The following is a 14,904-nucleotide window of genomic DNA, read 5'->3' as shown; positions in this document are numbered from 1 at the left end:
TTTGTATTTTTCCATGGTATTTGTTACAATATTTTTTTAATTAAACAGAAGACTTTTAAATATTTGTGTTTTGTGTATTGTGTAGATATATAAATTATCAGAATTTTACATGCTTAAAATAACTTTCTGGCCACGCTAGTGCCAGCCTTTTGCATACCTTGAAAAAGAGGCCTGCGCATGCCTATGCCTATGTGTTGTTTGATTTATCACAATCCTTTAGTTATCCAGTTTATATATTTTTATTATATTTTAAAATATGATATTGATATCACACGTGTTTGTTGCCAGTTCAACGACACTGGGTCTTTTTACTCAAAATTAGTTTTTAATGGTTTTTAAAATCCCAATTCATCAACAACGATGATCAGGGCCGGATTTATGGAGGGGGCGCGAGGCCCCCAAAAAATGATTACCTTTTTTTAAAAAATTTTCTAGTAATGTGATAAGAAATTAATAGCAAAGTAACCCATCCGTAATATAATTTTAAAGTTTAAGTTTTAAAGCATGTAGATCAACTAAAAATGCCTATATTTCAATCTTATGTGAGCCCCTGGGGCCTCCACACTTTAAATCCAGCCCTGACGATGATAATATTGGCTATATGCTTCTTGGAATAGCAATTTATACAACTAAAAGGTACTATCTATAATATAACATAGGTACAAAAATAAGCATAGGTATACATTTTTTATTTCATTTTCCCTCCGTATGGAATGGTTCAAAATGAAATCGGAAAAAATCAGTCCATAAAATTTCTAGACGATTACGTTACATACGACATAGGTACCTATAATGATATAACATTTTAATTTTTTTGGTTTCATACTAAAAATAAAGTTCGAAATATAATTTTTTCTTAAATGTTTAAATAGGTAATTAAAATCAAGATATTTGTCTGATCTTAAAATAACTATAAAACACTAGGTATGTTTATATTTTTTTAAATTATTTGATCACAAAATTAACTACCTATGCGTGTTGTTAAGTTGAACATTTTATATTATACTTTTAACATATTTTACAGAAGAAAAAACTAACTAATTTTTATAATTTATATTTATTACATTAGTTATATTAAAACGATGTGAATATTAACTGTCAAAAAATTGATTGAACGCAAACCGGGAAATTAGCGTCACCCAATCGTTTAAGTATAGGTTTGAAATCGAAAAGAATATGAAATTATGAAAATCGATTGGTTTTTAAAAATAATCGTGGATGCAGTGATATTTCTACTTGAAAATTATCTATTTATATTATATTATAATTTCAAAATATTTCTCGTTTATGAAAAACGAACGGTACCTATATATTTATAGAATACTTACAGTCTATCGAATTCAAATAAGTTTTGTTCAGTGTTGTAGTTGAAGCCAATTTGTCGGCAGTGATGATCGATCAGTGTGAAAAATCAGGAGAACCAAATGAATTCAACGGGACAAATAGGTGCCACCACACTACCTACTGTACTTATAGGCCGGGAAATCGGCCGTTTTCAGCTGGAAATTACTGGTGCGAGTGCAGACCAGGATATTATTCAGCTTTTGCCAAGTTTGATGGAGCACTAGTAGAAAGTGAGTTTTGCCATAATGCACATAACACAATAATAATATGATTATGATTACGAATATATAAAACGAAAGTATTATAATTATTAAATATATATATTAATATATTGCTGTTCAGTGGCTTCACTGGAAGAAATCGACAATAAATATTCGTGTCACAAATGCTTGGAAGGATGTGATGTCTGCGACGGACCTGAGAGCTGTATGGCCAAGTTCATGTGGGCTAAAAGGTAAATTATTAAAAAGAAGAAGACATATTAAATGTGTACTGTATACCATATAGAGTAACCTACATGACATACAGAGTGTATATGACAGAAAGAAACAAAATATATGCACCTAATAAATTTTATTCAAATGAATATTTTAAAATATTTATTTAGCATAATTTTTTATTTATCGTACATAGTATTACGATAACGTAAATAATAATCTAATTTAGTAAAAATAGTAATTATAAAGTTTGTTAATCACATTTATCAGTTTTTTCGTACACTCTGTATGCATTTTTTGTTTACTTTAAGATTAAAAACAGGCAATAATGATATTATTATCCGATGTATTTCAGAAGTACGTTTCTCGGTATCACGGTCGTCTGTATAATATTTACCGTGATATTGATATGGTTCGTCCATAAAAACCGTCGAATCAAAGTGTTTCGAATCGCAAGTCCGACGTTTCTGATTATCACGTTGATCGGCTGCATTATTATGTATTCGGAAGTAAATATTAATAAAAACAAATTGCAAATACATTTTAATTTCAGATAATATAAATATATCGACATGACGTTACTTGGTATAATCAGTAAAAAAAACATATAAAGGAATTTATCTACTCTACATTTTTTTTATTTATTAATAATACTATAAAGAACGACATTTAAAAAAATGTTTGATTGATTTTCTGTTGTTTATTATGTATGGAAATTAGATATTTAATTTATATTATCTAAGCACAACATTTTTGAATTTATTTTATTCTTTCGATTTATGTTTGATAATTCTTAGTTAAAGTTTTAAAACAAACTTATTAATTTTATAAGTTTTTCTTACAAACATCAAAAATACATGAAGGCAAGGATTTATAAGCATCTGAAGGTCAAATGTTTGATAAAATTCATTAAAAATACGAAAAATTGCATATTATTCTGTAAAGTTACTAATTTATATAAAATTGTAAATTAAACTTGCTAAAATTAGACGATTAAATACAAGGTATTAAATATTATAAAAGTAGTTACTATTATATTATAAAAATTTAAAAACTTGCTGTCACGATTTGGTTTTATTAATGTTTGAAGTTCCAAGTACCTACCTATATACCATACGAAAAAACTATGACAGTTTGTTGTGAAAAAATGTATGATGATATTATTAAAATAAAAGCAAAAATTATTTGAATTGAGCAATTATACTCATTACTTATCATAATTTTATAAATATAACAGTATAATATAAATCACTAGAAACAAAAACCTATTTTTTTGTATACAAAGAATTAGTATCAAATTCAAAAATAAAATTGAATACATTCATTCGAGTGATCAACTCACTGACGAGTGATGATGATTAGAGGTATCTCATTTTATTAATTTGCATTTTAAACCAGTAATACATCATAAACAAGTTCTCTAGTGTCATTATCGTCTCTGAATCATTTCTAAAATGATACTTCCATAAATCATAACAATAAACTACTCAATAAATGCAGGTATAAATGACTAACATTAATGTAAAAAAATCACAAAATTTTGTATTAAAAATAATAGATCATAAATTGTGATATTATACATTATAATACATTGTGTATTTGTAATTTAATATAATAATGTATTGCCGTATTGAGTTATATCTAAAAATAATTGATTCAATGCGAAACAAAACATTAATTGATGTTATAACAAATCAAAATTTCCTTAAGTTCATTTTTCGTGAATCTGTTAAATATATTATAATATTATTCGCATTGGTTTGATATTGCCATTTCCTTATTAGTTATTCAAGTTATTGTATAATAAATTAACACTCAAATAGCGATGATCAACATAAACGTTTATGGTCCATTCTAGAGTGATGCAGCTACGCTTTTCATGAAAATTATATTTATATCTGCACTCGTACAACTGTAATTACCTAATAAATTATGAATAAGGTGTGTTGATTAATTCAATTACAAAAACGCACAAATCGCCATTAGTTAACATTTAGTAAATTTAAAAACATAATAGCATTTACATGGTGTTAAAAACTTATTCATTGACATAAATCTTATATTACATGTGATAAACGGCTATTTAAAATAGTATAAAAAGATAAAACAAATTATAAAAACAACTTTCTCTCAAATTCCAAAATCATTTAAGTTATACTTAAAACGGGTATATTGTTCTGGCTGGCTACTGTGCGGATTAGAATTTCTCAGGAACACTACAATGTACAAAATATTACACTATACCTGTACGATCATGAATAATTATATTAAATGGTATATTTTATAGATGGGCATCATGTTTCCTGAATGCACCCAACATTTGTGCGTGGCTACTAAGTGGACACGACATTTTGGATTTTCCATAACATACTCGGCGTTGTTGATGAAGACCTGGAGAGTGTCGTTGACATACAGAGTGAAATCGGCACACAAATTGAAGCTCACTGATAAACAGCTGTTGCAGTGGATGACTCCGATATTGGTGATAATATTGGTCTACATGGGAGCTTGGACTCTTAGTGACCCGCCCCAAGCAGTACTGGAAAAGGAAAAAGAAACGAATCTGAGATTTTGGAAGTGTTCGAACGACTGGTGGGATTATTGTCTGGCGGCTGGTGCGCGAGATTTATTATTATTTTTATATGCATATAAATAATACGGTTAAGTGAAAATTAGGACATTTTCCTCCCGAGTAACGATTTCACTATAGTCGAGTTTTCGAGTTGTTCCTATCCAAAAGGCTGTTCATGCACTTCAAGAAAGCCGAAAATATTCTCCGATTTGGTCATTACGAATAACCACGTCTATCCGGAGTAAAGTGAGGAAAATGTCCATTTTCTAGATTCGGTGAAATATAACCCGATCGTGCATACAAATTGACAACGACGACAATTGTAACTGTTTAATTTGATGTCGATATTCCAATAATATAGGAGAAGTGCTGTTCTTGGCGTGGGGAGTTCGAGTGTGTTACGTTGTGCGGAACGCAGAGTCATTTTACAATGAAGCGCAGTCCATCAACTTTGCCATCTACAACATATGCATAGTGAACATTATTATGATGACGATCCAGTAAGATTACTCGGATGATTAATGGTTATCAGTGTTAACAACATATTTTCTTCGCCATATTATAGTAGTCGTTACACACAAAAAGTGTTTGACTGATTGGCTGATTTTCGTATGAAAATAACAAAATTTCACATTGAATGCAAGTCGCAGAATCTCGAAACTAAAATTTCAATAAATTCAATCTATTTCCAAGTTTTCTAAAAACCATTAATTTTGTTAGCATCTTGACAAAATTTTGATCATTTTAAAATTACATTTTCTCGAAAACTTATGAATACTAAACTACCTACCTATACATGGTTACATATATATCTACTACAATGTAACAATCGGTGTACGACCATTGAACATATTATTTATTAGCTATTATTGTTATTTGTCGCACTGGTGCATATATTATTTAATTGCCTTCATAACATTTATAAAAATTTGATTTCGATTGCTTATGAACAAATTAATTTATCTACACTTAGGTATATCGTATTTGTAATTAATTGTACTATGAATTAGTATGGAAATATTAACACATATATTATTTTCGATTGTTAAAATGTATGTTTAAAAAAATGTAATAAGCCAATTCTATTCTATAAATAATACCAAATGATGTAAGTTAAGACACATACCTATTATTAAAAAAAAATAAAAAATATTCTATATTATTTAATATTTTTGAAGATCATAATTTTTTAAAGGCAACATGCACATTTAATTTCTCATCCCAAAGCAAAATATTTTTGTTGTAAGTACTTTAATGCTTAAAAATCAAATTTTGGACAAGCAATTTATGAATTATAAGTTAATGTTTAGACAAGCGGAATGGAGTGATATTATGGGTAGGTACCAACAAAATGTTGGTCCACTATAAGTCTATAATATACTTCACTCATCTAAGATTTTAATACTTATAAGTTGTACCTAAAAAAAATAATTATACAAAATTTGATTTTTATACATCAAAATTCTTCAAATTATATTCTGCTAAAAATATGAAATTAAAAGTATTGTCAATCAAGAGTGTTAAACTTAAAAATGGCGAAAAAGAAATATTTTCAAAATTATAACATAATGTTTCATTCTTTCTATTTTAAATAATAAGTTTTTAACTTGACTATGTTTAATGGATCACTGTATATAGAACCACGTATTGTGTAAGTAGGTAGTTTAATATAATATTGGTTTTGGAATGATGCCACAGTGCCACATTAAGTAACTACTAACTAATAGGGCTTTGGATTTTGAGTTAAACACTGTGAACCTGCTTAGACGGTATTAATTTTGATTTTGTTATTTATTTAGCTTTTTTCTATTTCCTGACATTGGTCCCAATTTCAAATACACATTAGGATTCATCCGGACTCAATTGAGTACTTCAGTGACCATAGCTTTAGTGTTCGGTTCAAAAGTGGTGAGAGTATTGAACGGTCAAGGTGACCACTGGGACAACAAGCATCAAGCAAAAGGTCTAGTGTCATATGAGATGAACGATATATGTGAAGAAACTAACGATTTACAGACAGAAAACGAAGAACTCAAGGAAGAAATATTCAAATTGGCAACCCAAATAGGTCTATTGAAAAATGCACTTATGCATGTGAATAACAGACATTTGAGAAAGAATGGTTGTCAGAGTTGCAATCCAATTGTCTCAAGTCAACAGAGCCCTACAAGTAAAACGGGAAGTTTTTTTAAAAGTTTGGGATCCAATAGCTGTTTGGCGCCTTCAACAAGTGCTTAAAAATTGTATACAATAAGTAAAAGGAAATACTGGCTTTTAATTATTAATAAAATATTTACTTTACAAATATATTAATATATATATATATATATATATAAAAAAAAGACTTAAACAATTTGTGTAGGTACATACACACATATAATACAACTTAATTTAGAAATATGTTTATAATATCTTAATATATAACGATCTAATACAATCAATCGACAATCGTTAATTTTTGATGGAAATAAAAATAATAAATAAATATAAATGGTTCTGGTAAGTTTGATTCTATTGCATACAAATAATTATAATATTATTTTACATATCTGTTTTTTCAGTCTTATGTAGGTATTTATTTTTAACAACAAAAATATTTATCCCAAATATTAGTTAATCATAATGCAAAATACAACTGACAAAAAGAAAATAACCCTAACTTAGAGGGTGGAGACAAACAATACCAGATTAAATGTGTAATTTTGATTGTGAATATATGGTTAGTTTAAAATATTTAATATTATTATTATGATAAACTTATTAGCAAGAAAAAATTTATGCATTTTTAGAACTAAACACAAATTACAAAAGTCAATAATAAATTCAAACAGTTAAATTACAAAATTTTTTTTTTGTCACAATACTATAACTACATCAAGGTAAAATTGAAAAATGTACAATACAGTAGGTATAAATTCTTGTAATCACAGTAAAAGTATTTTATGTGAACCACAATAACCATTAAGGTACCATAAATGCATACCAAAGAGCAAACATTAAATAAACATTATAGAAAGGATATGATAGGAACACACCAAGAATATCCAATGTCACCTGTCTTAATTTGAATGTTCACCACACAAATAATTATCTTATACATTTTTGAATATTTTATAAATTTATAAATTATTATCATTTGGATAGGTAGTGTAATATATAATTTATTTAATGTTTAAATTAATGAAGAAATATAATCCATGTATATGGACCCTCAGATCTATCCTTTGACTGATGCCTGTAATTAATGCTATTAAAAAAAAAAAAAAAAAATGTTCTTGATGGCATAAACATTTTAGAATTTATAGTCACACAATTTTAAAAATCAATAAATTAGATAAATCGATAATTTATTGATGCAATAACTTAATGGTGTGGTTCATCTTTTGTTTATATTACTAACTATGATTTAACTCATCAATTATTTACACTAGAATTAAACCAAATACACTAATTATATACTATAAGTCGTGAAAATAATCATTTAAACAAACATTTACACAAAAAAAAAAAAAAGAAAAACAATTCAAAGAGGTCTAGAGATCTAATGAGCCAAGTTCAATGGTTCTTGCAACTCCTGAACAGGCGTCGGTACACATTGTTCTTCAAAATTTTGAATGTTTGCCACCATTGTGACATCTACGTTGCTGGGAGGTGAATCAAGCTATAACACACAGACATAAACTATTAATAATAAAAAACGGGATTTTGTGCATACGATTAAAAATTGTTTGCACAAGACACTGGTTTTCATTAATCGACCAGTATCCAGTATACAGTTTTCAGTATGCTGACCTTTTTCGGTCTACCTCTCTGCTTGGGTCCAGGAAGGTGGGCCATACTGGCGTGCTGCTGCATAATATGATATCTTAACTTGTCTGACCTCGAGAAACTCTTTGGACACTCTGTGCACATGAATGGTCTTTCTCCAGTATGCGTCCTGTGGTGACGTTGCAAATGCGATAGTCTCAAAAATGACAGATTGCAGAATGAACACTGATGGGGTTTCAGTCCGGAATGGGTTTGCATATGACGCCTCAAATTTTGTTTGTTTAAGAACGTCCGTTGGCACGTTGGGCATTCGACGGACCCAGTGAGGTTAACTTTGTTTTGGGCCTCGATAAAGGCTTGGAAATCTACTTGGGTCGGCTGGTACTTGGGCTGCGATAGTATTGTGGGTTTGTTTTCGTCCGTCTCGTCCATCATCACTTGAGGGCTTAACATAGCTGAGTGCTCGAAAGATGTATTATTATCTGATGAATCGTCCTCGCAAGGTATTTGGAATGTCCGGGAGTCGGTATTAATTGAGCTAGTACTTCCATTTGTCTATACAAAAAAATAAAATATGTTTAATTTTACTGCTTATTAATATAAAGACGTTAACCAATATTGTATTATTAAATTATTTACCATTTCAAACTTATCACTAGCATCTGGGTCAGAAGTTTCAGATTTAATTGGCGTATAATTGAATGACGGCTTTTGTTTCGATTGATCGTTGGATACAGTTTTCTCTGACAAACCTAAAAATAAATTATTATGTTAAATGATTATTTTTTTTAAATTAAAAATTAAAAATGTTGTAATCAACCTTTAATCTGCAACTCTCTAGCGACTTTCAAAAGAGAACTCAAACTGCTCTCCTGTACTTCAACAGAACCCACGTACATGTACTGGCACAGACTCTGCATCTCGTGTAAAGTAACACCTCTCATTATCACCGTAGGATGTTTACACGGATTCTCTTGAAAGATTGTCTCGAAGTATGGACTGCACGCGGATAAGATTAGCTTATGCGCCTAAACATTAAATCCATGAAATATTCCGGTTAATCATTATTAAAATCACTTGAATTATTGATTTAAAAATATTGTAAATTTGAAATAACATACCCTCAATAGGCCATCTTGACAAGCAATTGTTACATCGACGAGAATCTGTTCGTTGAACAGGCATTCGAACAGTGCACGTAAGTTTTCCAAATGATTATTCCATCGGAGATGAAATGATTTATTGCCGACTTCCATGTCGTTAGTCATCTAAAAAAATGTATTCATAAACATGTTGTTTTTAACTTTATAGAAATATAAACGATGTATTAACAAACATATATTACAAAGTTTTCTGTTTTTTTTTTTTTTTTTTAACATAGTACAATTATCACTTAAAAAAATGTTTATTCTGTATTGAAAATATTTATTTTTAGAAACATAAATTATTGGTTTTGAATTCTAACACTATTTGTTTTAATTATTAAATGAAAGAGATAAATACAATTTTATAATAACTAAAATATTTTTGGAAGATTACTTTCCAATAACCTTATTTTCATTGTAGGCATATTATTTATACATATTATTATCCCACCAATCAATAAATTTAATTAAATATTTTAATACGTTCAAAATACGATTGGTACCCATTTTGAATTTTATAATTAACAAACAAAATATTTTTAATGTTCTATAAACAATTACCGCTGTTTCGCGTTCATTTTTATATACGCGTAATATTATAACTAAACATTGACTAGAATTTTGGTCACCCCTGCGAAGTGCCCGAGCATCATGCCGGGGGGCCTTGGATTTATAGTATGTGTATATATATTCACTCTCTCTCTCACACACACACACACACGTACACAAGCGCGACGCGAACATACACCGTGTGCTGCGGAAAGGGACGGGTGTATGGTTGGGGGCGGGCACGCTACAGGCGGGGGAGCCGGACCTTTTTGGATAGACCTGCTGCATGCACGTCCTGACTATGGGGCAACATTGTAAAACCTTAGCGAGGGTCCCGCATGTGCGCACCAACGCAGTGGCTACAGTTTAAAAACGTTTACGGTAATATTCTACTGATTGAATATGGAAAATAAACTGTTTGCCCCCGAAGTTAGTTTAAAAATCTAAGACAAAAATAGCTGATATTATAGAATTTATAATTTTCGTTGCACTATTGGTGTTGAAAAAAAAAATTCAGATCAATGATTCGATTTCATAAAAGGACAAAATCATACAATACAATTCAGTTATATTAATTAATCGATAGTAATTTGTTTATGTACTCACTACTCGATGTAATTTTAGATAAGTGTAAACGTATGCTAATTTAATTAAACCAATGGTCATAGTCGGTCACCGAGGCCTTATTTAATAATAATAATAATCAGTTATAAAGCATATTATAATTAATTAATAATTATATACATATATACCTATTGGCTATTATATTATTATGATAAAATATTAATTGTAATGCTTTATGATTTTATATTGATATACTTTATAGGGATTAGCTATTTATCTAGATTATGATTTATGTGACCTAGTAATTCAGAAATTAAAACTAATAAAGTTATGTTTATATCTATACTGATATAGCACGAAACGTTTTATTTTGAAATTATCATATTATATTAGGACATTAGGTTATGGTATACGTCAAAACTCAACACAAATTAATTATTTTAGATAACATGTATGATGATATATATTAAATATATACATATATAGACTTTTAAATAATCAATAAAAAGGAAAAAATGTTATCTCTCAAGATTCAACAATTATATCCATAAGACCATAAATGTAAAAGAAAATAACACTTCGAACTTCATTATTTATGATGTTGCGTAAAAATATATTACACCGAGTCTTCCATTATTTTTTGAACGGAATTATATGACGTTTGATTATTGTAATTTTACTAACAAGTGATACTGAACTTGGCTCTTCGATCTGGTAGTTCAGCAACCCTTTTTAGCTTGAAATATTTTTTTTTTGTTTCACGTGTATGTAGGGGGTAGAAAGTGGGGGAGAACTGCCACGAGGGAACCGTCGAGCGATCGTTAAAAGCGCGGGCCCCGTATATATATATATATATACAAGGCGCGCGCGCGCACTTACACACGCGCGCGCGTTGTGGGGAGGGGCAGCGTGAAAGGGGGATTAAAACAAGGGGGACAGACCCTTTACTTGGTGACTCAGTGGGGGTATAGGGGGAATCCACAGTCGATAATATTGCACGAAATAATGCAGGGAGAGCCTACGCCATGGAGGGTGAATTGGAGGGGAGAAAAGGACGCGGACCAAAAGCTATGATGGAAAATGATGATATTTTTTTAGAAAACATTTGATGAAGAATTCTTGGATTTAGAGTCTTTTGATGAGCAAAACTATTGTGCGAAGAGCAAAAAAAAAATTTTACCCATTAATCAATTTCTACAATTCTATTTAATCGAGAAAAAAATAAAATAAAAACATCCGACCTCAGTAGGTGGTGTCTATTGAAGGCAAATCGTGCTGTAGATAGCTTGTCGACAAAACAGGTATACCCTACGTGTTTAATTCATGACCTGCGATTGTTATTGTTATCGGTATCATTAGTGAATAGTGTGCTGTCCCTTTGCCGGATGTTCAGTAGTGTCTGTGCACAAACAAACAAAAAGTAAAGAAGAAGAAATACGATTTCAAATTTGTTTCGAAAATATGTTGGCAGGATCGTACGCTTTGATGGTTGTACCTCTTCATATTATTTCACATATAAACATAATATCGATTTATTTAAAAATTATGTCTGAACTAAGTATATGACTGAATAAATAATTATATTTATTATATCATGTAATAATACATCGCAGGTGTTCTACAGCTCTTTTACGATTATTTAGTATATTTTTCTAGATAAAAAAAAATTGATATAATAGTTTATAAAAGCAAGTGATCTTGTGTAAAACTTATTAAAGTGACAGTAACAACGTACGTGCATTAACATAATAATAATAACCCAACCCCTATCAGATTTTAGTGTAAATGTAATTAATAAGGTAATATTTAAAACGAAAATTATATTAAAAAAATAGTATGTCAACAATTTTTACGTTGCCCTGGTAACGTCTGAAGTGAAAAAATAAAAGCTCAAGCATTTTTTTTTACTTAAGTGCAGCCGAAGGCCATGTATTTTTAGACCCTGCGTTCACTTTCACAGCAGTATTTCGAGGCGGAACAGTTATACGACGTCGCCTGGGGTCGGGCACCACGATGGGGGGTTCCCAGTAGTGGATGAGGTTACCGTACATGTAAACGAATGGTGGGGTGGTGAGAGGGGGGTTGAATAAGGGACTTCCCTCTAGGGGTCTTGTTTTGTCCGTACCGGCACCCCTGAATGCATATATATCTCCCCCACAATGATGTGAAACACAATATCGACCCGTCGACCAAAACGCTCTCGCCGGTCATATGTACAGTGCTGAGTGAGAAATAGAAGGGGAGGAGAGAAAAACCCTCGAAGGAAGCCCCTATACGCGAGATTCCAGGTATTAAGTTTGCAAGCCGTAAGGAAAGTGCGTGTAGGAAGCTCCCTTCGATGCTTTAAGGCAGTTTTAGAGCTTCGTATATCATCAGACTTTTAGGATTTCTGAAGAGAAAAAATTCTCAAAGACTAAATTTGAATTGTAATTAGTAAATATTAATTTATTCAAATAACTTTAAAATCGTCTAAAATATTATGGTACATAAGTAGTAAGTACACTCATTTATTTAGAATGAATGACAACTTTAATGACTCCTAGAATTGGTATTTAAATTTGAAATTAGGACAGAGTTCTGTTGAGTTAGTTTTTAATTATGTAAATTAGGTACGTCAAATTTTACTCGTCATTCGTACTATATATACCAAAAGTATAGTCCACAACAAGTTATTGTGTTATAAAATTTATACATAATGTAATGTTGAATAATGAATTCATGAGTTTATTTTTTAACACAATTTATACTGTTCAATATAATATGTATTAGTATCTACTTTACGATTTTGATAGTTATACTTGAATAGTAAAGTAAAAAGTTTATAAAACTTAAAAATTAGTAATATTAAATGTAGAAGACAAAAGTAGCAAAAATAATTATTTTATGATACGAATGAGTTGTATTTTACTAATATTATGTAGGTTCCTACTTTCCTAGATCCTATCGTAATCTATAGTTGTTTGTAATAAATGTATTTTATTTAACACAATCATCAAATATGCGGCTATTGACATTTGACATATTGGTAGTAATTGTTAAATTATTAATATTAAACCAATAATTATTATATTAAGGCTGTAAATTGTCTATCAATAAGTAACTAATAAATTGTAGGTTTGTTAAATTCTATGGTAGCGTGGTTAGTGTATTGGTCACGTATATAGGCTATTTTAAGGCAAATTTGGGTAAAGCGATGTCAACTACATTACCTACTATTATATAAATCACTAACCGTCAATAATTGAAAATAAAAATAGAATTGATCCAATGAAATATAATTTATTATTTAAAAATTAACAAATATTTAATTATAGATTTAAAAAAAACATTAAATATAATATAACAAAATTATAATATTTTTTTTTTTTTGGAAATGTATTATCTATATAATATTATATTATACACACACTATGCATCATGCATATACATTGTACATAAATACGTATTATAATATGTGTGGGTAATGGATATATTATACATGAATAAATAACGTGCAATGAAACGTATGCACGAATGTGTCTTTTCAAAGTAGATAAAGTTATATTTTCCCCATTGAAATATCATTGTAAGATATAAGTTTTCCGTTTCTTTTGTTTTTGGTTCATATAACAGTTAGGTATATTATACATTTGTATGTTGACCAATGACTTTTACAACAGTCATTACTTACCAAATTGTGTGTTTAAATGTTTTTGTATTCATACATCACACTATTGTAAAAAATATTTTATTATATTATATTATTTCTATATCATTTTATTTAGGTGGGTGAATTTTAATTAGGATTAATAATTTATAAAAGGAGAAATTTAAAATTAAAATAATTAATTAGATTGGTTTATACTATATTTTATGAAAAGCTGATATTACACTGTATCCATATAAATATTTCTACATATTATGTATATAATATTTATTATATTAATATTATCTGTTTATTACACGTTACTACATTACAAAGGAAATATTATATTTAGGTATATTATACGTAGGTACTAGGTACTAGCTAATTCCCATTATCTGGTGGTATGATAACAGATTCTAAACCCGATAAATTCACATTAAAATCTATTTCAATTTGACTTTAATATTTATTTTTTTATTTTTTGACCTATTAGTTTCTTAAAAGATGAACAATTTTACTGACGACTGTTTGTGTCTAATCTATATACTCGAATTTTTAAATGTCCAACATTTTTAAACTTATTTTGTTGGGACTTAGCATGATGGACGGAACTACTGATAACATTAGAAAATCCCAAATCCACGCAAACCACAGTAATATGCCTTGAAAGCTTATTACAAATAAAATGTAAATTATTTATGTGGTGAAGTTTACACTATACAGCAGTATAACGTTATTACTTATTTAATAATTATTATAATAATTTAATTCGTTATTTAGTTGTGTATGTAGGTACTTTAAAGCCACGTTTATACTTACTGTGCTATAGGTAAATTAGGTAATCATAAATACGAATGAGGTGAATATCTCAAATCTAAAATACACCAATACTACACGTGT

The 14,904-nt window shown here is 29.3% G+C and overlaps 2 protein-coding genes across 4 annotated transcripts in view; one reads left to right on the top strand and one right to left on the bottom strand.

Moving 5' to 3' along the window:
• Nucleotides 1–7,875, top strand: part of LOC107165215 (putative G protein-coupled receptor CG31760) — a 28,907-nt gene extending 21,032 nt beyond the window's left edge. For both annotated transcript variants that reach the window (XM_089227573.1, XM_015513355.2), the window contains 6 exons: nt 1,360–1,574; nt 1,687–1,798; nt 2,137–2,290; nt 4,069–4,396; nt 4,715–4,853; nt 6,153–7,875. In XM_089227573.1, the coding sequence (XP_089083699.1) occupies nt 1,360–1,574; nt 1,687–1,798; nt 2,137–2,290; nt 4,069–4,396; nt 4,715–4,853; nt 6,153–6,591 (1,387 nt within the window). In that variant the 3' untranslated portion in view covers nt 6,592–7,875. The remainder of the gene's footprint in view (nt 1–1,359; nt 1,575–1,686; nt 1,799–2,136; nt 2,291–4,068; nt 4,397–4,714; nt 4,854–6,152) is intronic.
• LOC107172192 (uncharacterized) overlaps nt 7,502–14,904 on the bottom strand; it is a 9,209-nt gene continuing 1,806 nt past the window's right edge. The window contains exons 2-6 of one of the 2 annotated variants that reach the window (XM_089227575.1): nt 9,243–9,389; nt 8,942–9,149; nt 8,761–8,873; nt 8,160–8,676; nt 7,502–8,014 (exon numbers count right to left, since the gene is read on the bottom strand). In XM_089227575.1, coding sequence (XP_089083701.1) covers nt 8,010–8,014; nt 8,160–8,676; nt 8,761–8,873; nt 8,942–9,149; nt 9,243–9,389 — 990 coding nt within the window. In that variant the 3' untranslated portion in view covers nt 7,502–8,009. Of the gene's footprint in view, nt 8,015–8,145; nt 8,677–8,760; nt 8,874–8,941; nt 9,150–9,242; nt 9,390–14,904 lie in introns of both variants that reach the window. The other variant, XM_089227574.1, reaches the window with a different exon arrangement.

The sequence above is a fragment of the Diuraphis noxia genome, unplaced genomic scaffold, assembly GCF_037042655.1.
Source record: "Diuraphis noxia isolate RWA-SAM2 unplaced genomic scaffold, SU_Dnox_SAM2 contig0004, whole genome shotgun sequence".
In the NCBI taxonomy this organism is placed as follows: domain Eukaryota; kingdom Metazoa; phylum Arthropoda; class Insecta; order Hemiptera; family Aphididae; genus Diuraphis; species Diuraphis noxia.
This window is presented reverse-complemented; position numbering and strand designations above follow the sequence as displayed.